Source organism: Aspergillus brunneoviolaceus, assembly GCF_003184695.1.
Source record: "Aspergillus brunneoviolaceus CBS 621.78 unplaced genomic scaffold BO95scaffold_75, whole genome shotgun sequence".
Taxonomy (NCBI): Eukaryota; Fungi; Ascomycota; class Eurotiomycetes; order Eurotiales; family Aspergillaceae; genus Aspergillus; species Aspergillus brunneoviolaceus.
In genome coordinates, this window is record NW_020290805.1 from 38804 (window position 1) to 59006 (window position 20203).

Below are 20203 nucleotides of genomic sequence, written 5' to 3' on the forward strand. Positions count from 1 at the left end.
TCTATGGTTCAGGCTCAATGCAAGAATCACCGAAAGACAGAATGACCAAAAAGGTGGACGGATTGGAAGTGGAGAGAGCAGAGATGGTATCTGTGAAATGTTTACCGAGTTCATCAGACAAGGGTATGTTGCACCCAGGTTGGCTGGCCATTGACAAGCACTTTGGGTATTGTATTCAGTGGGGATTTTTACTTTGTCGTTGCGTTGCGCAGGATGAGGATCTTCGGTGTTGCTATTCTGAAGAGGCGACTTCATCTGCAGACCGAGTCCGAGACTCGTTGACGTTTCGTGCCATCTTCTTTCCGAGCTCGTAGGATGAGATCATGATCGCGCAGGCGGGGGCAACTTTGAGGCAGCGTGCAACCCCGCCACGGAAGAGTCCCGCCATGCCTTCTTCACGGAAAATGTGCATAAGGAATTTGGGCAGGGGTAGTTGTTCAGGGTGGGGTGTCCCCTTCGCACTGTCTCCGAGGGCGCTCGACGCTTCGTCGCCCATGTGTCGGAATACTTGTTGGCGTGTCTTGCCCACGTCAAACGGGGTGGTCACGAAAGCTGCAAGAGAGCCAGAGGACGCTCCTGCAATGAAGCTATCGAGAAATGTTGGAGTGTCGAGGTCGTGTGGTGTTTGGTGGGTGGAGAATGAGATATCGTGTGGAAGGCGATTCATGTAAGCCTTCTTGCGCGCCTCGATGAAGTAGCTCTTGACCTCTTCATAACCCCACCAATATAGGCCGGAGAAAGGTACATCTCGCCACATGGTAAGAGTCAACCCTCTCCAGAGCGAGCTGTAGCCGTTCGCTTGGACCATCTGGTGTAACCCCTCAAGGGTCGCCTTGAAATGCCCTGCCCCTGTACCTGGAGTAGCTTGCAATCGCGTCCGAAACATCTCGATAGGACTAATCGCAGATGCAGCGGCCGTCCTTGCGACCGAACCTGCGACCAGTGGAGCGTATGCGACGGGGACAAGAGCTTTGATAGGGCTTCTGTCATCGGCTCGCAGCCAGTCGTAGCCAGCAAAGTAGATAATATTGGCCGGGATCCCCATCATCAGTGTGGGACTGAGTCCACGCCAGAGCGTCAAGACTCCTTCGTTTCGAGCGATCTTTCGTAGTCCATCCAAGGTCGAGGTAAATGTTCTGCGCTGGGTCTCTTCCACTGCGCACTCCGTCATGGATGCAGCGCCTATGTTACCGGCACCAGGCCCGGCGACACACATCTGTGCATTTTGACCAATCCAAAAGACTTCCCGGCAGCAAGCAGTAACCCCGAGATCTGAAGGGACATTCTTCAGCGAGTGTGTAGTGTGGGAGGCGAATGGGGACGTGTTCTTGACTGAGGATTGGGCTTGCAAGCGAACTCGGACGACATCAAGAGGAGTGGCTACATGAAAGAATTAGCATTCATCTCAGGATCTGACAGAATGATGATGGGCACGAGGTGGCGTACCTAGCAGAGCTGTGAGAACGCTGCCGGTTGTGGCTGAAATCATCTTTTGAGTGATTGAGACATCATCGTGGATAGGTTTGGCGTCCAGAGCCGGGGCAGCCCCTGTTCCAGAAGTAGTCGCCATTGTTGAGGTTTCAAATGATTGCCATGACTCTGTCGAGCCCCCTTGTAAGTTAATCAAGTCGTTCGAGCGATATCGGTCTCCCGGCGCAAGCTCAGTTCGAACAGCGGACATTCATTCAACGCGCTGGAGATTGGGAGAATACGAGGGATGCTCTTGGCTGGTAATGATTCAGTCGGTCTGCACTTCGAATTTGCGATGCCGACTGAAATCTCTGAGATGGCGCGGGTGTGCAAGCAGCAAGGTAGGTAGGTAGGTATGAGTCGAGGATCTGCAATAGATGTAAGAGGGGAGAAACAAATGCGTCAGAGAAAAAGAACGCTCGGGTCGTCGGCGGTCGGCGGTGGCGGCTGGGCCAGACACTAACAGGTTAAGGCCCGGAGATAATATTGATAAGCATTTCCTCCGTCCCTCCCCCTACCCTTCTACTCATACCTACCTACCTACCTACCTACCTACCTACCTTTTCGACCTCACATTTGATCATCAGTCGATCGCTGCAACTAATACAATGGATGTCTGAAAGTTCCCACTCTGTGAAGTCATTAAATTCGGTGTCCTTCTCCGGTCCCTCTAAATTCCAGCCCATTGTTTCTCTAGCCGGATCCGCAAGTCCCGCGCTCAGCCGCTTATCGGTCTGGGGATCTGTCTGCCGAACTTGTCACAACTGTGAGAATGGAGGACAACGCCGAACTCGAGTCTTTTCGACGCCAGTGGCGCGAGGAAGTTGCACAAAAGACGAAACATACAAGGCCCACTCCTGCACAGCCAAGATCGTCCAAGCCTTCAACAGCGCCGCCGAGTCAATTTCCACCTACCCGCCATGAGGCATCACAGCATGAGGAGGAGCACGAAGGGGCTGCCTCGATTGATCACAGTGAAATTGTTCACGGAATGGGTCAACTGAGTGTGCATCCCTCAGACGAAGATGCTTTTCATCATCCAACTTCTCGACATGAACCCAGGTCGGCTCTAGAGCATTTTGAGCGAGCGGTTGAGAAGGAGGCAGAAGGGAAATTAGGAGACAGTGTACAGCACTACCGCAAAGCATACAGAGTAGGTGCCACCCCAAGTGCTCAAAAATCTGTCATGATCGCTGACTTTGGGCTCCCTCCATAGTTGGACTCCGCGGTCGACAAGACATACCGTAACAAGTATTTCGCCACGGCGTGGAAGAAACCTACACAGGCTCCTACAACGGGCGCTACGGCTGGCAAGTCAACCGATCAACAGACCCAAGAGGAAATGCCCGTCTTACCGACACCTGAGCTCATCTCATCTTTCGCTCATCTCCCGATCCCTCAAGCGGAACCGCTGATCGAGAACACTCCACCTCCACCATGTCCTATTTCTCACGTTCCATCGGAGGTTCTAGTCGAGATACTCAGGCATGTGGCACTGATGGATCCGGCGGCTCTCTGCCGAATGGCACTGGTTTGCAAGCGCTTTGCTTACCACTTTGCGCATGAGCAGCATATTTGGAGGCGACTCTGTCAGGGCTCGGAGTTCGGTTTCAAATCTATGCACTATTCATTTGCTTGCGACATTCACGGTAACCCGGAGCATACGCTAGGAACACGCTACACGCCTTTCCCTCGGTCGATGCCTGTTCAGATTCCCGAACCTTTGTCTTCATGGAGTGAGGTCTTCCAAGTGTTTCCCCGGATCCGGTACACGGGTATCTACATTAGCACGGTAAACTACACCCGGCCAGGTGCTGCTGCTGCGTACCAGAATGTCTCATGGAATAGTCCCATCCATATTGTCACGTACTACCGATACCTTCGTTTCTATCCGGACGGCTCCGCAGTCTATCTACTTACTACAGTGGAACCCCGCGAGGTGGTCCCTCACATTAGCAAAGAGAACGTCAAGGTCGCCCGAGCGACGACACAGAAACAACATCCTCGTCACACCTCAGATGCCACTGTAAGCGTCGAATCCACGGATGCCATTCCTCATGTCGCGCTGGAAGCTTTGAGACACGCCTACCGGGGTCGGTGGCGCTTGGCCAAGCCTGCTGCCGACTCTGACTCATCGTCGGAAGACGCGCAGAATGAGTTGCCTACTGCATATGAGTCACTGCCTGACAAGGCTGCCGCATCCCCGTCAGATCCGCGGGACCTTATCATTGAAACCGAAGGCGTAGGTCCGAAGTACATGTATCTCTTGCAACTATCGCTCCGGTCAACCCCGGCAGCCAAATCGAAGCAGCCCAACGTCTCGCCGCCGAATCCATCGAAGAACACGAAGTTGGCTTGGAAGGGATATTGGAGCTACAACAAACTCACCGACGACTGGGCTGAGTTCGGTCTCAAGAATGATCGCTCATTTGTCTTCCGGCGCGTTCGTGGATGGGGCTTAGATTGAACAGAGAAACGATTGAGTGGGTTTTGATTGACGATGTTATTCGCCAAGATATATGTTGGCCACCTAGATTCTTACTAGATATATAAACGTCACAAATTCACGGAACAGCATATCGTATTTCCCCTAGGTAAGGATGAGCGTAAAGACCAAAACGGCACAAAACGGCACAAAGACACCCTCAGAGCACATAAAACTCAGTCAAAACCATCACATATTGGATTAAGTTCTCTCTATACACACCAGTAAAACCCCCTACCCCGACCAGAGAACCGCATTTTTGCTTTTGCTTATCGGCCCAAGTCCAGCCATCCTCACCGCCAAGGGAGCTTATCGATAAGGGGCCGACCGCCGCGGTCCCCCAGCAAAAAATTTCGGGGAAAGTTTTGGGAGGAACGCTTCTCTCCTCCGCTCGGAAGTCTGCAAGAACAACAAAGCCGTCGCAATTCACGCGGCATGGGGATTTGATTTGCGATTAGAATATAACTGCCATCTATCGATCTTCTACTATTTCCAGACGCTCTCTCTATACATTCATTTGCGACATCTTTTTGGGGGGAACGAAACGCAAAATGCCCGAACGGGTCCGCACCGTCTTCGACGACGAGGACAGCGCCATCCCCGTCAGCAAAGCCTCTTCTTCCAACACGAAGCCCGAGGGCAAGGACACGCAAGCGCCTCCGGAACCTGGTCGCACGAAACGGAAGGAATCTGGGGTCGACACGGAGGAGGATGGATCGAAGAAGCAGAAGAAGAAGCAGAAGAACAAGAAGCGGAAGGTCGATGGCGGGGGTACGGGGGTGAAGGAGGAGCCGAACGGCGTGGTGATGAACGCAGATGCAGATGCAGAGAAAGCAGCGCTACGGACGAAGAAGGCCAAGAAGAAGCACGCCGGAGAGGAGGAAGCGAAGCCCGGGGACAGTGGAAAGCCACGACTCCACCACCGCAATCACAACAACACGACAAAACCGAAACACGGATCGGCCAAGAACCACACGTTCGGTCCGCTGCGCGAGAAGGCGCAGGCGCTCTACCAGCTGCGCAAGAACCTGCCGATCTTCCCCCACGCGGACGAGATCCGCGGCCACCTGCGCCGGAACGATGTGATGCTGTTGATCGGAGAGACCGGTAGCGGAAAGAGTACGCAGATCCCGCAGTTTCTGGTCACGGAGCAGTGGTGTCGGCCGGTGAAGGCGATGGTTGCGGAGACGGCGGAGGGCGGGGCGGTGGAGAAGGTGAAGGAGGTGCAGGTGGGCGGATGCATCGCCATCACCCAGCCGAGAAGGGTCGCTGCGATCTCGTTGGCGCGACGTGTCGCGGATGAGATGGGCACGCCGTTGGGGAACTCCTCCCCGGCGAGTCGGGTCGGGTACTCCGTGCGGTTTGACACGTCGACGTCGCCGAGTACGCAGGTCAAGTTCCTGACGGAGGGGATGCTGCTCCAGGAGATGCTGCATGACCCCTGGTTGACCAAGTATAGTGCCATTGTGGTGGATGAGGTGCACGAGCGCGGTATCAATGTGGATCAGGTGCTGGGGTTCTTGAGGAATATGGTATCGGGCAAGCTGGAGGGCCGCGGAGGAGTGCCCTTGAAGGTCGTGGTTATGAGTGCTACGGTTGATATGGAGACCCTCACGGGCTTTTTCCAGGAAGGGTTGCAGGCCCGACGTGCTATTGAAGGGGCTACGGAGGAGAGCAAGGTGGCAGATAGCCCATCCGAAGACAAGAAAGAGGACCAAGGCATCGCCGCGTGCCATATCAAGGGTCGTCAATTTCCAGTGAAGGTCATCTACTCGCCAGAGCCTGTCCATGATTTTATCGACGCAGCGCTCAAGGTGATCTTCAACATTCATTACAAAGAGCCTCTGCCGGGTGACATCCTGGTTTTCTTGACAGGACAGGAGACGGTGGAAGCCCTTGAGAATCTCGTGAATGAGTATGCAGTCGGGATGGACCCCGCCCTTCCTAAAATCCAGGTCCTGCCACTCTTCGCAGCCCTGCCCCAAGCGGCCCAGCAACGAGTCTTCCTTCCGGCGCCGCCTCGAACCCGCAAGATCATTTTGGCCACAAACATTGCCGAAACCTCCGTCACGGTGTCTGGCGTGCGGCATGTGGTTGATTGTGGCAAGGCGAAGGTCAAGCAATTCCGCTCGCGTCTTGGGTTGGATTCCCTGTTAGTTAAGCCGATTTCCAAGTCGGCAGCGATTCAGCGAAAGGGCCGTGCCGGTCGTGAAGCGCCCGGCTCGTGCTACCGACTCTACACAGAGAAGGACTACCTGGACTTGGATGAAACCAACACTCCGGAGATCCTCCGTTGTGATTTGAGTCAAGCGTTGCTCAACATGAAGGCTCGCGGCGTCGACGACATTATGGGATTCCCATTCCTGACGCGACCGCCACGAGAGGCATTGGAGAAGGCGTTGTTGCAGCTGCTGAGCATTGATGCCTTGGAAGAGACCGGCAAGATTAGCCCGATCGGGAAGCACATTGCCAAGCTCCCTCTCACGCCCACACTGGGTCGAGTGCTGCTGGCCGCTTCTGAGTTTGGGACGGATTGTCTGCTAGATGTCATCGATATTATATCATGTCTCAGTGTTGAGAATATCTTTCTGAATACGACCTCGGAGGAAAAGAAAGAGGAGGCGGAGGTTGCGCGACGCGATCTGTATCGGAGAGAAGGCGATCATCTCACCATGATGGCTACAGTGCAAGCTTACGCGGCCGAGAATACGGATCGGAAAGCGTGGGCTGAGAGACATCTCGTCTCCCACCGGGCCATGCAGTCTGTTATGGTATGTCTCCTCTCGTGTGATTAGTGATGCGTCCCGGGTATAGAACTTCCACTAACCATCACGCCTGCAACAGGATGTTCGCAAACAACTTACCGCGCAGTGCCGACAAGCCAAGCTTCTCCCCAACGACACGCGGGGCTCTTCTACCATCAATGACTCCTCCCCGATGTTCATTCTGAAGAGTTTCCTTCGAGGATTCGCTACGAACACGGCGCGCCTCGTACCGGATGGCAGCTATCGTACGGTGGTGGGGAACCAGACAGTGGCGATCCACCCGTCGAGTGTGTTGTTTGGCAAGAAGGTGGAGGCGATCCTGTACAACGAGTTTGTTTTTACGAACCGTAGTTACGCGCGTGGGGTGAGCGCCGTGCAGATGGATTGGGTCGGAGAAGCGTTGTCTGGGTAGGATTTCTTGGTGCTCAGTAGACTATAGGCATCTGCTTGCTTTTCCTGGTCTGCAGCCCCCTAGCCCCTGTAAATAGATAGATGGGTTGCAGCTTTCGATAGACCGACCTATTATACCCACCTTTCCAGACTACTGAAGTCGAATTTGCGTAGAAAGTGGGGTGGGACTTGGCTGCCCCCTGACAGTCAGTCAGCTTCCGCCTTGAACCATGCAGGGAAGATCAAGGATGACATGTCATTGAGATCAGAGGGCAGAGACAGCGGGTGTGGGATGATCAGCACTGGGCTGATCCTTGGTCGAGAAGGAGGGGGAGGGTGACAGGCGAATCTGAAGCGAACGCAGAGAAACATGATTGCCTGAGAGTAATTTTGGAGTACATTGGCGACGAGTTGAGGACAGATAGCGAGGGAGATGGAGATGGAGATGGAAATGGAGATGCGATGGCGGACGTCCGTCGATCATCCGATTCAGCCAAAATGAGGCCAATAGTCAAGAGTAGGGTGGATGCATAGGCCGCATTCGATCACAATAGGATTAACACTATTTTGGATTGAGGAACTCTTTTCATGTTTTCATGTATGTACTCCGTACTCCGTACAGTCCTCCGTACCATAGGTGTGGATGCGATAAGGAAGTTAATGATTGTCTCTTTGTTTGATTGATTAACAGTTGACAGACAGCTGAGCTTGGAGAACAAGTCGTGCCTTCTCTATTGGGTCTGGTGACATGCACTCATCATCCGTTTCTTCTTCGTCTTCGTCTTCTTCCTTCTGCTACTTCGTCTTCCCTGTTCACTTCCCTGCTTTCTTTCTTTCTTTCTTTCATCCTTCCTTCCCTTTTTTTTTCTTCCATCTATTGTTCATTGTCGGATTATGCCACCAAATTTCGTGGCGGGGACGAGAAAGAGATCTGTTTCGGGTGGATGTCGGAGGAATACTCCACGCCATAATCTTCATTCTTATCTCATACACTCATACACATTCACCTAACCTAACCTAACCTAACCTAATCCCACGTCATCCGTAATTCATCATCAGCCCCAACCCCAACAATACACCGCTATCGGACTGATCATCTCTCATCTCCTGTTTCTTTTGCTGCCCTCCCCGTCTAGAAACCTTCTACCCCGTTTCAGATTCCACTTTTGCGACCGGCTTTTATTTTTCCATATTCTTATATACCTGGCAACCTCAGTTTTGTGGCGTCCTCCTCATCTACTCATACTTCCTAAGAATTCTCCTTCGAGCCCCCTCCGTTTGTTCGTCACGCGGGGAAGATCTGCCGCGATCGATAAAGTACCATCTTATCTCTCCTTCCCCCACGTACTCCGTATTGTACGGAGTATCCGCCTCCCCCTTCGACTCAACTACACTGCACTGCCAACTCATGGCTTTTCGTTTACCTCCTCAAGTTCCCCGCCGTCGTCCCTCATATTCGCATTCCCTACCATCTCCAGCCCTTGATATCCCTTCGCCTCTTTCGCAGCTACCGGAGCACGAATCGACAGAATGGGTGCTCTTCTCTCCAACTCAACAACCCTCCACTATCGCCCGCACCCATACTACGTCCACTGATCGCACGCCACGAACATATGCCCGCTTGAGTGATTTCGGCTCTTTTGGCACGGCAACGCGATCGGCCGTGGGTCCGGAAAGTGAGGAGGAAGAAGACGCCCTCGATGAGCCCCTGGACGATGACGGCACCGAGCTAGATAGTCTAGATGATGGGCTCCATGCCTTTCGGGCGCCATCATTAGTACACGACGACCCCGGGGCACCTGTCACACTGCCCGCTCATGACGGACTAGGTAGCTTCCAAGCCTCCAGCGAGACAGTACAACATCAACTGTGGCAACACGAGCAATTTAACCCTCATCGAAGACCCGACTTGCAGCCACGGCGGCGTTCAAGCGTACAACGTCAGCTAGATTCGATCACACGCGACGAAGAAGCAGATGTGGAGCGGGAGCGGTGGCAACGTATTGAGAAATGGCGGATGGAACAAAGTCAGGCACTTTTGAACGAGATCGAGAAGGCCACTCGAAGACGCCGTGATAGCCGTGCTAGTCGGTCCAGTGAACAAGTTGAACAACCGATTCCGCCTGCCGAGTCTTTCGAGCTGTCTCAGACTCCTGCATCTTCTTCGACAGCAGAACAGGAAACTGACAACGATGAATCTCTATGGAAACGCATCACCCGCAAGGTAATTCAAGATCTGATCGGGATCGATGATTCCTTGCTTTCTGTCCTTTTCGGGGAGTCGTTGCCATGTACCGAAGACGGAGAGATGCACACATCAGCGCGGTCGAATAGTGATTTTGACTTCAATGAGGCGATAAACCAGGAGCTGGATTCCGCGTCGGACCAAAGCCCGCCATGGAAGAACAAGCTCCTGCAGCGCATTGCGCGCGAGTTAGGTATACTTGTCCACCAGCTCTGTGAGCATCCCGGTGCATTCACAACCTATCTCAACCTATCCCATGATATCCCCAATCAATATGCTGGCATTCCCCTTGAACGCCTCCCCGAAGAAGACAATCGGTTATCTGCCTTAGCTGAGCCTGCGACTATGATTGAGTCAACAAACAATGCGGAATCAACCTTGTCGCCTCAGTTCACCCCCACTTTGCAGGTTCCTGATAGCCGAGAGCACGCGGCTCTATGGGGTATTGAAGACGATGACGATTTGGTCCGTGGTAGCAGCGGCTCGGCAGGCGATCCATTGTCTGAATCGGCACGTATTCAACAGGAAAGGGAATATTGGGAGCGGGAGTTAGACGTGTCGGTGGTCTTCCGCTACCTACGTAATCGCTTCAGCCAGAGACCTAATGCTACCGACTCGTTCCATAACACGTCGCACCGTCCTACGCAGGATGCCTCTCGCCGCGCCGCAATTATCCGTCAACATCATCCTCTTGTTGCGCGCGCACACGCTCGCTCCCAAGCACAGATCCGACGCCAGTCCCAATACTCTTCCCATCATTCAGGACCGACCGGGGTCTCGTCACCCGTCCTCCGCCAACGATTCCGTCGACCTAGCTCCAGCTGTGCAAGTCAAAGCGCAAAGATGTCTGCTATCTCCAGCCGTCGGACAATGACGGGCTCCAGTCGAAACTACTGGGATATTGGAGGGAGCATTGACAGCGGAAGTGCGGTTGCACCCGTTGCCGCTGGGGTTGGAGCTTGGGGAGACGTGTGATCGGGTCCCTGAGTGTGTAGTTTCTGAGTTGCACATCACATACTGCATGCTGGCCATCGAACATATTTATTATTGTCTCAGACCGGGAGTCTTGGCTACTATTCTTGGGTTTTCACATACCAGCACAACTTTCTGGACTATTGTCGTCTCAGTCACGAGTACATATCTAGCTATTTTTCTTGTTGGGATCATCTCATCTATTCTTCCTATTTTTCCAATTTTATCATTATCATCACCATCAGCGATTTCCTAGAGAGGGGATAGAGGCAACTCATTAAGTCATCAACGGCGAGGTCGGCAGGTGCATACTACCTAGGCGTGTGATATGGTTCGTCAGTGGTCGCAACAAGGGCACAATTCAGCGGGCGTCTGGGTTCAGCGGGGATAGAAACCATTCATATGGGTCAATAGTACGAAGACAGAGATCATTCCAACGAGGCTCATTGTCTCACTATCTGATTTCTGACAGAATGCATCCATCTTTCGGAGTCTCCGAAATGTTGCCAATAATTGACCTGACAATGTGGCTCGCAGATGTATATCGCTTGTGTATCGTTACGGGAACCGCTGCTATCTCTCTGAGAATGAGTGTGTAGATGTCGACTAAGAACAGTGATCATCTCACATGTAATACTTCCGCATTGAATACTACTATGTCGCCTGTCAACGATTCGAAGATTGGGACGTTCTGGATCTACAAAAGTTGGATCAATATGTCCGTCCCCGCTTCGAACCATGATTTTACATATATGGGATCCGAGATCCTCTTAATCATGGTCGAAAACTAGAACTATGATTAGAAATGCCAGACAAGACCACCAACTTCATACCCAGTGGCTATGCGAAGAGGATATTAATCAAGTACATAAATCGCAGCGCATATGAACAAAGTCCCAGTTGCGTGCGTGTTGGGTCTGGACCATACGGGTTGGAGTACTTGTACAGATTCATGGATTGGTTTGATCGATCTGCTTGATCCATCGGGTATTGTACATATAGAGTGGCAGATGACGCAGGATCCGTCTATTGAGTACTAAGCTGGATTGCAAGTCAACCTTGCGGATCACGGTTCGGACTGTAACGAGGGCTGCCTCGTAAGTGTAAGACGGGGATGGAAAGCTGACATGACGTGAGGATCCGCAGGGTGTTATCGGGGTCTACAGAGCGGAGGTATTGTCTACGTCGTGAACCACAGGTTCCGGTTCAACTCCGAGAGCGTACAGATCCAGACACCAAGCAGCTTAGGGGAAAACGGATTCTCTTTCTTTTCTTTCATGTGCCAGAAGAAGGTGGGGGGGGGGGAATCATAATGGTCTCAAAAGGGTAGTTTCCGATCACATTATAAGAAAAAAAAAAGAAAGAACACGATGTAAAATGCTAATCAACATTCTTTTTCCCCAGCATCAACACTCGAACCGGCGACCAGACATCTAAGCCTGGGAGAGGTTCTCGTAGGCGTCGGGGAAACGCTTCATGTTCTCCTCGATGAGACCGTGGCCACGGAGGAACTGGACGTAGGCGCCGTCCTGCTTGAGCTTGCCCTCCTGGCGGAGCTGGACGTAGTCCTCGCGGCGGACGGGGGTGAAGCCCCAGTTCTTGGAGACGATGATCTTCTGGCGACCGGGGAACTTGTACATGGAGCGGCGGAGGGCCTCGATGGCGGTGGCGCGGTTGGAGTCGCGGGTGCGGACGGACAGGATGATCTGGCCGATGTTGACACGGGCGACGGTACCCTGGGGCTTACCGAAGGCACCACGCATACCGGTCTGGAGACGATCGGCTCCGGCGCAGGACAACATCTTGTTGATACGGATGACGTGGAAGGGGTGGACGCGGACGCGGAGGTGGAAACCTTCCTTACCGGCGATCTTCACGAGGTACCTATTTTCGTTGTGCGTTAGCCTGGGGCTCGGTGGACGATAGTGTTCAAGTTCGCGACGACATACTTGTTGGCGCAAATACGGGCGGCTTCGAGGGCCTCGGAGGACAGCTGCTCGTACTCGTTGGAGACGAGGTGAACGCAGAGGGGGAAGTCATCGACGTTGGCCTTCTTACGTCCCAGATCGAAGATACGGATCTTGGGGTCGGGAACACCACGGTTGAACCGGGACTTAGGGTAGGGCTGTATGAGAAGTCGCGATGTTAGTTCTTGTTGTTATACCCTTTTCCTCCCTTGTTTGGATTGATATGCGAATCCATCGCGATATCCTCCTTCTGCCTCGACACGGTTGTCTTGTCCATCCATCCTTCCTCGTTCTCCACCCCACACAACTGAGGCATCCGTCCTCACGCACAAACTCACACACACACACACACACACACACACACAAAACCAATATCCCGGACGCAATCTCAACGCACCTTGTTCTTGCAGTAGCGGTAACATCTCGCGGGACGGCGGGCCATTTTGACGGTTGGGAAGTTGGCTTCCTTGGGGGTGGGTTGTCGAGAAAGGTGGTGTCGGGAGGTCCAAAGGGAGAAAAGGAAAAAGGTCTTCTCGCGGGCGGGCAGGAGAACTTTCGACGTTGATTTCCAAGCAATCCGTCCGCCCGCTACCGAGTGGCGCAGCCCTAAACCCTAGCATCTCCGCCAATCACCGCCCGCGCTGGCCCATGACGGCATTTGTCAGAGTCGGAGACATTCTGACCAGTTGTCGCCTGCATGGAATACAGGATCAAGGAGATCTTTTGATTTCTAATGAAGGAGGCGTTGAAAATGATGGTGTCATTTTGAGTCAGAACGAGGAGTTTTTGGTGTTTTGTAAATGTTGAGTCACAAGCCTTGTTTCTTGGCATTTGGCTGGTGACTGCATGCAGAGGATGGACGGAGTCCGTGCCGCTTGATACGCCTACGCTCTTACAAACTGGTAGTAAGATTCTGGTCCATTCTTGGCCTTTTCCTACGCGGCATGCTATTGCCTGTGCACATCAAGTTCGGTGGAAAGGATTTTCTTTTCTTGTCATTATCTAAAGCATGTCATAACGAGTGTCGCATCTTCACGACATTCAACACATTCAGACATAACATGAAAGTCATTGGCATGATCCTTGCTGCACCTACTGGCTGGAGAGGATGTCGGAGTCACCAGCGTCGAGAATGGTCATGGTGCTGGTGCGGAAGAGCTTACCGCAAGCAGTACCAAGCTCGATCTATAAGCGAAAAGTCAGTCCACCTGCTTCGAACGGTGACAGTGTCGTCTTGTCATATTGCGACCACTGCACGACGACAATTGTATCGACAAATGCTACTCACGTTGTTACCAGAGAAGTGGTGAACGGGGGTCTTGGCAAGCATGGCGTAGTACTCGAGCTCACTCTTGCGGAGGGGGGGAGTGTTGGCAGCGATGATGACCAGCTTGGCCTTGCCGGAGCGGAGGGTCTTGATGGTGGACTTGTAGCCGAGGGTGACTTTTGAGGTGACAACAGTTAGCAATTGTCATGGATATCAATATCTCAAAAAATTCGAGTTCTTGCAACATACCCTTTCCGGACTTCATAACAAGCGCAAGGCGCGAGTTGATGGTGTCACCGGTCTTCTTGCTCTTGGGGGCCATCGTTACGCTGTCGAAGACTAAACTTCTGCGTGATCAAATTTGAATCAGCAAAGGTTCGCTCGGGATATTTTTTTTTCAAGCCAAGCGCTAGAATGAACAACCGCAATCGACCAAAAGCCAGATAAAACTGGCAATGGTCAAGAGCGAGGAGTCACTCAGCCATGGCTTTTGGTGAGAAACCACATACCTAAAGGTTGAATGTGGTTTTGTTGTAAAGAGAGTGCGCTCCGGCCTTGTCTTGGGATGGGGATAGAATCGAAAAAGCCTGTTACCGCTCTTTTTTTGTGGGTTCGACAAATCGCGGATCCCACTTCTTCCGTTCCGGCACCAATGACTAAAGGCACGTGACCATCTGGCACCGTCGGTATCGTGTCGGGCCAACGGCACGTGATCCCTTCCCCCAAAGTTGGGCCTGGCCGTGGAGTAGCCGACGGAACGTCCAACTAAGCCTGGTGTTATCTCCCAGCTGCCTTCTTTGGTGCCCGGTTCCAGCAATCGTTTAGGCATGGATTTTGCCCTGCTACCAAACTTCCTTCAAGATCCGTAACCGAAGTAGTTCCGACATGGTTGATGTCGATATGTGTTCGGCTTGTGTGTCTTTTCAGTAACCCGGGGCCTGTGTGAATCTGCCCGCTTGTACGGAGTATATGCACTCCGCGCGTGAGCCATAGCCATGTTGCATATGCCATGAGAGATTGGGACGGGTTCAACTTCTACTTATGCAACACAAGACAAACTAGAACAATACGAGATATATGACAGTTGAAGTAAATGTAAGGTGAAAGCATGCCTCAAGTATTCATTGCATAAAAATATTGGCTAGGACGTAGTGAGCTTGAAGTTTGCTTGTCGAGCTGAGTACTGGCTCCGAGCATACCTTCCCGTGGTATCGTCGACTCAGCCGCCAAGGTACAAGATCGTACTCGTAAGCGCTCCTTGACCCAGGAGGCAGTGGTTATTTATACTGTGGCTGATGTCATTAACCGAACTATTGACGCCGTTGGCGCTATTTGTGAACCGCGGTATCCTGCAGCAAGCAAATTTGGGTTCCAGATCGATGTTGAATCTAAAGAAGTTAGTGCAGAAATGTAAGAACACATGCAGTGCTGCTTGAACAATCGGAGCATACAAGGCAGGGTTCTGTCCTCTCAATCAAGCAGCCACTGCGAAACGGGTTGGAAGTTTTCTTGAAACCGCAACTGGTCATGGTCCAATTGAAGCCTTTTGGGCTGTAACATAGATAATTGGAGGACGCTCATTTCTCCTTAGCGGGAAGTAGGTGGTCATGCCATCACAGAGGGCTGGCAGGCGTCAAAACTCAGGGTTGAGTTGATCGCACTTGGAAGCAGTTCCGGTCATGGGAGATTGAATATGCGAAATTAGATAGCGGAGAGTAGGTTCCCTGGTGCTAACAGTGCTCATTCATGGATGGACCCTCGGATTGTGCGAGGGTGCGGATAGTATACAATGGGTTGCCTAGGCAGTCAGTTGACGGGATATACTACGGAATAGCACCAGGTCCTTTCTTCACGCGCAAGATGGCTTGTTTCTGCCGCCTTGCTGGCTGACATCGCATCATATATCGTATCGTGGGATAGCCTTCCAGCAATGCACAGCCGGAAGTGTAACGCAGACGTGGCGCAGTTGTCGGCATTTTTGGATTTCCTCCGCCCCCTGACAAGCGGGGATTCATGATTGGGTGGCAGTCGTGAGACGGCCAGACCCTGGCCGCAGCAAGGAAATCGAGGGGAGGATGAAGGGAGAGAGGGGTGAATCGAGAGTGGCTGCTATCTTTGTCGTTGCCATGTGTCGATTGGGTTCGTGTTGTTGTCGTCCAGGTGAGAAAAGTTGGTTGGTTAGTTGGTTGGTTGGGGAATCCGTGTTGTTAAGGTTGCTGCTATCGTTGATCCGCATTCGGGCACTATGTCCATTAGGAGCGGACATTCTCTCCACCTTATTGTAGCCCAGCGGAGACGGATGAGGTGAAAAGAAATGAGAGTTTGATTAAGTTATGTCATGGCAGATTCTCCAGGCTTAACAAAGACTTCTTTGCGTGGGAGGATGAGCACTGGAAGAACAGTGACTGACTTCATAATGGGATTATTGTGCTCATGGGGGAAGAATCCCCAGGCCAACATAACCCGAACTTACCATAATTACCGGCCAAACATGGGCAGACAGTGGTCATATACGGTAATAATCGAACAATCGTGCCCATCACCCACCCAGAAAGATAGACCAAGACGGACGGACAGAGACGGCCAGACAGCCGTAGACAGACAGATTGATTGATTGATTGTATTGCATGCAATTCTCAATTCTCAGATTGATTATTAGTTACTTCCTCTCCCCTCCTCCCAGATCATTTTATTTCCCTCAAACACTCTCTCCATGCTGATCGCTCCTAATCCCTAACTTTCTTCTCCCCCTATATCCACCCGGCTTACATCCGCGCAACGGTTTCCTCTTTCTCTATCCTTGCGTGGTTTGTTCTTGTACTTGAACGCACCGCACCGTCTTTCTTTCTCCCTCGACGGTGGCTACTTACTTTACTTACTTAGTTTAGTTCCCCCCCCCCTTCTCCGTTGCCCGCCCGCCATTCGAACCCGACCCTTTCCCCCACCGAGATAGTTACCTAGTGCGCCCACTGTTTTGACCGCTACTACAACTGTGACTCGGCCTTTCCATTCCTTAAATTAATTTCCCGGCTGTTTCACAGCACTACTCTTTTCCCTCCAAAATCTCCAGAGGCACTTTTTTCCTCCTACCTTCCCCCTTATCTGAATTGCCTCGCATTTTTGGCCTCCCAACCCGTCGCTTTCGGTCAATTTGTCATTGTCCGATTGAATAGGTCAACATGTCCGCGACGCCTCGCAAGCCCAGTATTCCGGGCAGTGCCAGTGCCACCAAATCTTCGACCACTGAAAACCAGGCAGTCAATGGAACACCTTCTAGAACCCATTCTCGCTCTCCTAGCACTACAACAAATGGCGTCACTCGTTCTCCTTCCCTGCGCTCGTCTACGCCCGTCTCTGCGCGCGCTGCAGCCCGGAAGCCAGGCCGCTCCAACCTCAGCACGTCAAGTGCCCCAAAGATCTCACCAAGTCCCTCCGACGAGGAGGCACGAGCTCAGAATGCGGCACTTATTGACGACCTGAAGGAACAGTTGCAGAAGGCCGAAACGGCCTCGGAACAATATCAGAAGCAATTAGGTGTCCTCCAAATGCGACTCGACGAGGCAATTAGCGAGCAAGGCAAATTAGAAGACCAGGCGCACGAGAAGGACAGCAAGCTCGATGCGCTCAACGGCGAAATCCGGGACCATGTGCGCCAAATTCGCGATATGGAGCAGGCCCATGAACAAGAGCGGAATGCCATGCTGCAGGAGAAGGAGCAACAAGCAAGCCGGGAAGAGGAGATGCAGGCGACTATTCAGCGCCTGAAGGAGTCGTTAGCTCAGAAAGAGCGGATCAACTCCGATGCAGACAAGAACATGTCTCGCTCATGTAAGAGATATTCCTGACTCTTTCTCGCCCCATTTGACATTTCCTGACATTTTCATAGCGAGTTTCCGTAATCGGTCGTCTCCCGATCTCGACGGACAGTTTGCGCCCTCTTCTCAGATCGAGCGGAGCCCCTCGCGAAACAACTCGAACTTGCTGCTGCAGAAGGATAAGCTGATCGAATCCCTTAGACTCGAATTGGCCGAGTCTCAGATTAAGCTTGTGGAGATGGAGAACCAAGGCGGCGGCCGACAGCGGGAACTCGAGAAGGAGCTTCTGGAAGCTCGCATGGCCAACGCTCGCTTGATGGAGGACAATGAGAGTTACCAGTTGCTTCTGAGTGAGCGAACCTTGAATGGCGATTTTACAAAGGGTGATTTCATGCGTGAAGTCCATCCTGATACTGCAGACGAGACCAAGGACGCGGGCAGCGGTTTGGGTTCGCTGGCTGATGAGCTTGAGTCTGTAGATGCAAGAGCTGAAACGGACAACACGCGCAAGCTCGAGGCCGAAGTCAAGGCGCTCAAGGACCAGAACAAGGCCTTGACTCTGTACATCGAGCGGATCATCAGCCGCCTCCTGCAGCATGACGGGTTCGAGACTATACTCGACAAGAATGAGAACGATCCGCCCGCCAAGCGACTTCCTGTTGGGCACAACAAGGATCTGCCTCCCACTCCTATGGAGAAAGAGGATCCTTCCTCGCAGACCTTCCTCCAGCGGGCTAAATCGGTTGTCGCGGGCGGACCGAATTCCAACATTCCTCGTCCTCAGACCCAGCCCCGGTCACGCCCCACCAGCTATATGCCACCTCCGACCAGTGTGCCCACCGCCCACGAAAACCCGGAGACGGCCCCTAGCATCCCTCTGCGTGCCCAGTCAATTCGGGGTCACCGCCGGACTAGATCCGAGCAAACTGATGTCAATGTTGCAGCAGTCGTTGGACAGATGTATCGGGGCCGGAACTCGGGTGGCCCTATCAGCCCTACCTTGATGGGTCCTGGGTCACGCCAGAGCGCTTTCTCTAACGCAAGCTACATGTCCAGCATGAGTGCTAGCCGTGCGCCTTCGCTTTCAAGCCAGCCGGAGCATAGTCGCTTGAGCAGCTCAGATAGTATCACTAGCGACCATGCCGCGGAGACCGCTTCCACGGGCGCTACCTCCAGCTCCCCGCGCTCCAGCAACGGCATGACTAACTACACGGGCGCCGTGATGACGCAGAACAAGTTGCGTCCGTTGCGTCTCGTCAGCGAAACCACGAGACTGGCAGAGGAGGAGGAGGCTGCTCGGAAGAAGGCCAACCGCGGAAGCTGGATTCCTTGGTTCAACCGCCCGCCTACCAGCGGCGAAAGCCAATCTCCTATCTGATTGAACTGATGCCCTGGCAATCTCAGGCCCGAGTACCTACCTCATGATCAAGTCGAAAGACCCGATTGCATGAGGAAACATCAGTATCTCTTCATTAATACTTCTGACCTGCTCGCTTGCCTTATTTTCCAGTTTTTCTACCTGCCTGACCTTTCTGGGATACTTCTCCGGCAGTCACCATCTTACTGTCTCCCGCCCTTACCTCATTTCTTTTGGTGTTGATCATCATCATGGTGTTCGAGTTGGTTATGGGCCCAGCTTGCTCTCAGTTCATGCTGGCAAGTCTGGCGCTTTTCGCAACCCAACCCCGCTTTCTGAAAGAGAAGATGCTTTGTTTTACTTTTCTCTGCTATTGGTTATGTGATAGACGACCCACACACCCTTTTGAACCGGAATGATGTGATGAATGCCCTGGCTATATGGGAAATTGTCTTTAAGGTCACTCGCTTCTTCAACACTATTGTATACTGGGATGGCCAACGAAATTCACCCTACCATTATTGAATCATGCCCCTCATTGTTTTGACGAACATACTTACATACAATTGCGCTTATATACATTCCCTATCGCGAGTGGAATGGACGTGCTTTACGAGGCCCCGCTTGTTCTCCCTTTTCTGATGTGCTTGGCACTTGGCGCTTCAATTCTTGTACTATAGAGTAGATAGGAACTCAGTTTTATGACATTCTGTCTTCAGCTATAGCCCATGTGTGTCCACTTTGCGTTCCCTTGCCAACACGATAGACTTATACCTGCGACAGAACACACGTTCATACTCGAAGCTTTCGAGGTAGGTTAGGTCACTCTAACATACCCCGATGTCGGATCGTTGCATTCGAGGCGATATTATGGGCAATCTGAGGCTTCGCATTCTGACGGTTGCCTGCAGTCCATGTCAGGACAAACGCCTTAGTGGTAGCTTACGGTGGGCTGCGGAAACACGTGCACAAAGCCGGGGTAACGCATAAAAAAGATGCTCCAATAACTGCCAACTTGCCTCTGCCACTTACTTTCCAACCAACTACAGCCCGTGGACCTCTGCAGCTCTGACAGTAGATTATCGGTTGACTGAGAATCTGATTCTATGTCATAGGTATCTATCCCGTTGGCAAGATCATAACGGACTTTGCCAGCACGGATCTATTCCCGTTTCCAGACCAAAGTTATCGACTGGAAACTAACACAGAACCTTGATTTTGAGATCAAAGTGATCTTCGATGCTCAGGAAGGCGTACTCAAGTTCGAAAGCACCAGCCAGGGCCAGACGATCGGTGAAATAAGTGTTCGATCCCAGACTGTGAAATCCTACTGAGTTCCAAGTGGATTCCTTTCTTCCTAGATAATGTGGGCCTTCCCTCGCTAGCTGTCCGGTAAGCCTCTTCAGCTCTAAGATGGTGCCTCTTGGAGGACGGCGAAGACATAAATTGAGGTGAAAGGTACCGAGCTGC

At 52.3% G+C, this 20203-nt stretch overlaps 7 protein-coding genes across 7 annotated transcripts; 4 read left to right on the plus strand and 3 right to left on the minus strand.

The window, feature by feature from the left end:
* Positions 1–193: 193 nt before the first annotated feature.
* Positions 194–1838, minus strand: BO95DRAFT_258847 (putative mitochondrial carrier protein). The gene is made up of 2 exons (XM_025581491.1): positions 1447–1838; positions 194–1380 (listed from the first exon to the last, which is right to left on the minus strand). The coding sequence occupies exons 1-2, from the start codon at positions 1679–1681 to the stop codon at positions 233–235; spliced, it is 1383 nt and encodes a 460-aa protein (XP_025438193.1). The 5' UTR covers positions 1682–1838; the 3' UTR covers positions 194–232.
* A 173-nt stretch (positions 1839–2011) lies between these two features.
* On the plus strand, positions 2012–4048 carry BO95DRAFT_397706 (putative F-box protein (Pof7)). Its single transcript, XM_025583783.1, has 2 exons — positions 2012–2623; positions 2687–4048. The coding sequence occupies exons 1-2, from the start codon at positions 2243–2245 to the stop codon at positions 3935–3937; spliced, it is 1632 nt and encodes a 543-aa protein (XP_025438194.1). The 5' UTR covers positions 2012–2242; the 3' UTR covers positions 3938–4048.
* Positions 4049–4761: 713 nt separating this feature from the next.
* On the plus strand, positions 4762–7132 carry BO95DRAFT_372505 (putative ATP-dependent RNA helicase (Hrh1); the record flags this gene model as incomplete). Its single annotated transcript, XM_025583007.1, has 3 exons — positions 4762–5602; positions 5657–6726; positions 6800–7132. The coding sequence occupies 3 exons, from the start codon at positions 4762–4764 to the stop codon at positions 7130–7132; spliced, it is 2244 nt and encodes a 747-aa protein (XP_025438195.1).
* Positions 7133–8518: 1386 nt separating this feature from the next.
* BO95DRAFT_467565 (uncharacterized protein) lies at positions 8519–10330 on the plus strand (the record flags this gene model as incomplete). The annotated part of the gene is made up of 1 exon (XM_025589303.1): positions 8519–10330. The coding sequence occupies one exon, from the start codon at positions 8519–8521 to the stop codon at positions 10328–10330; it is 1812 nt and encodes a 603-aa protein (XP_025438196.1).
* Positions 10331–11271: 941 nt separating this feature from the next.
* On the minus strand, positions 11272–12773 carry BO95DRAFT_485279 (60S ribosomal protein uL16). The gene is made up of 3 exons (XM_025590394.1): positions 12692–12773; positions 12277–12452; positions 11272–12211 (listed from the first exon to the last, which is right to left on the minus strand). Exons 1-3 carry the CDS (start codon positions 12734–12736, stop codon positions 11761–11763), a joined length of 672 nt encoding a protein of 223 aa, XP_025438197.1. The 5' UTR covers positions 12737–12773; the 3' UTR covers positions 11272–11760.
* Positions 12774–13386: 613 nt separating this feature from the next.
* BO95DRAFT_456379 (60S ribosomal protein eL30) lies at positions 13387–13883 on the minus strand (the record flags this gene model as incomplete). The annotated part of the gene is made up of 3 exons (XM_025588397.1): positions 13387–13479; positions 13583–13737; positions 13811–13883. 3 exons carry the CDS (start codon positions 13881–13883, stop codon positions 13387–13389), a joined length of 321 nt encoding a protein of 106 aa, XP_025438198.1.
* Positions 13884–16511: 2628 nt separating this feature from the next.
* On the plus strand, positions 16512–18869 carry BO95DRAFT_259228 (uncharacterized protein). Its single transcript, XM_025581492.1, has 2 exons — positions 16512–17389; positions 17448–18869. The coding sequence occupies exons 1-2, from the start codon at positions 16741–16743 to the stop codon at positions 18752–18754; spliced, it is 1956 nt and encodes a 651-aa protein (XP_025438199.1). The 5' UTR covers positions 16512–16740; the 3' UTR covers positions 18755–18869.
* Positions 18870–20203: the final 1334 nt, after the last annotated feature.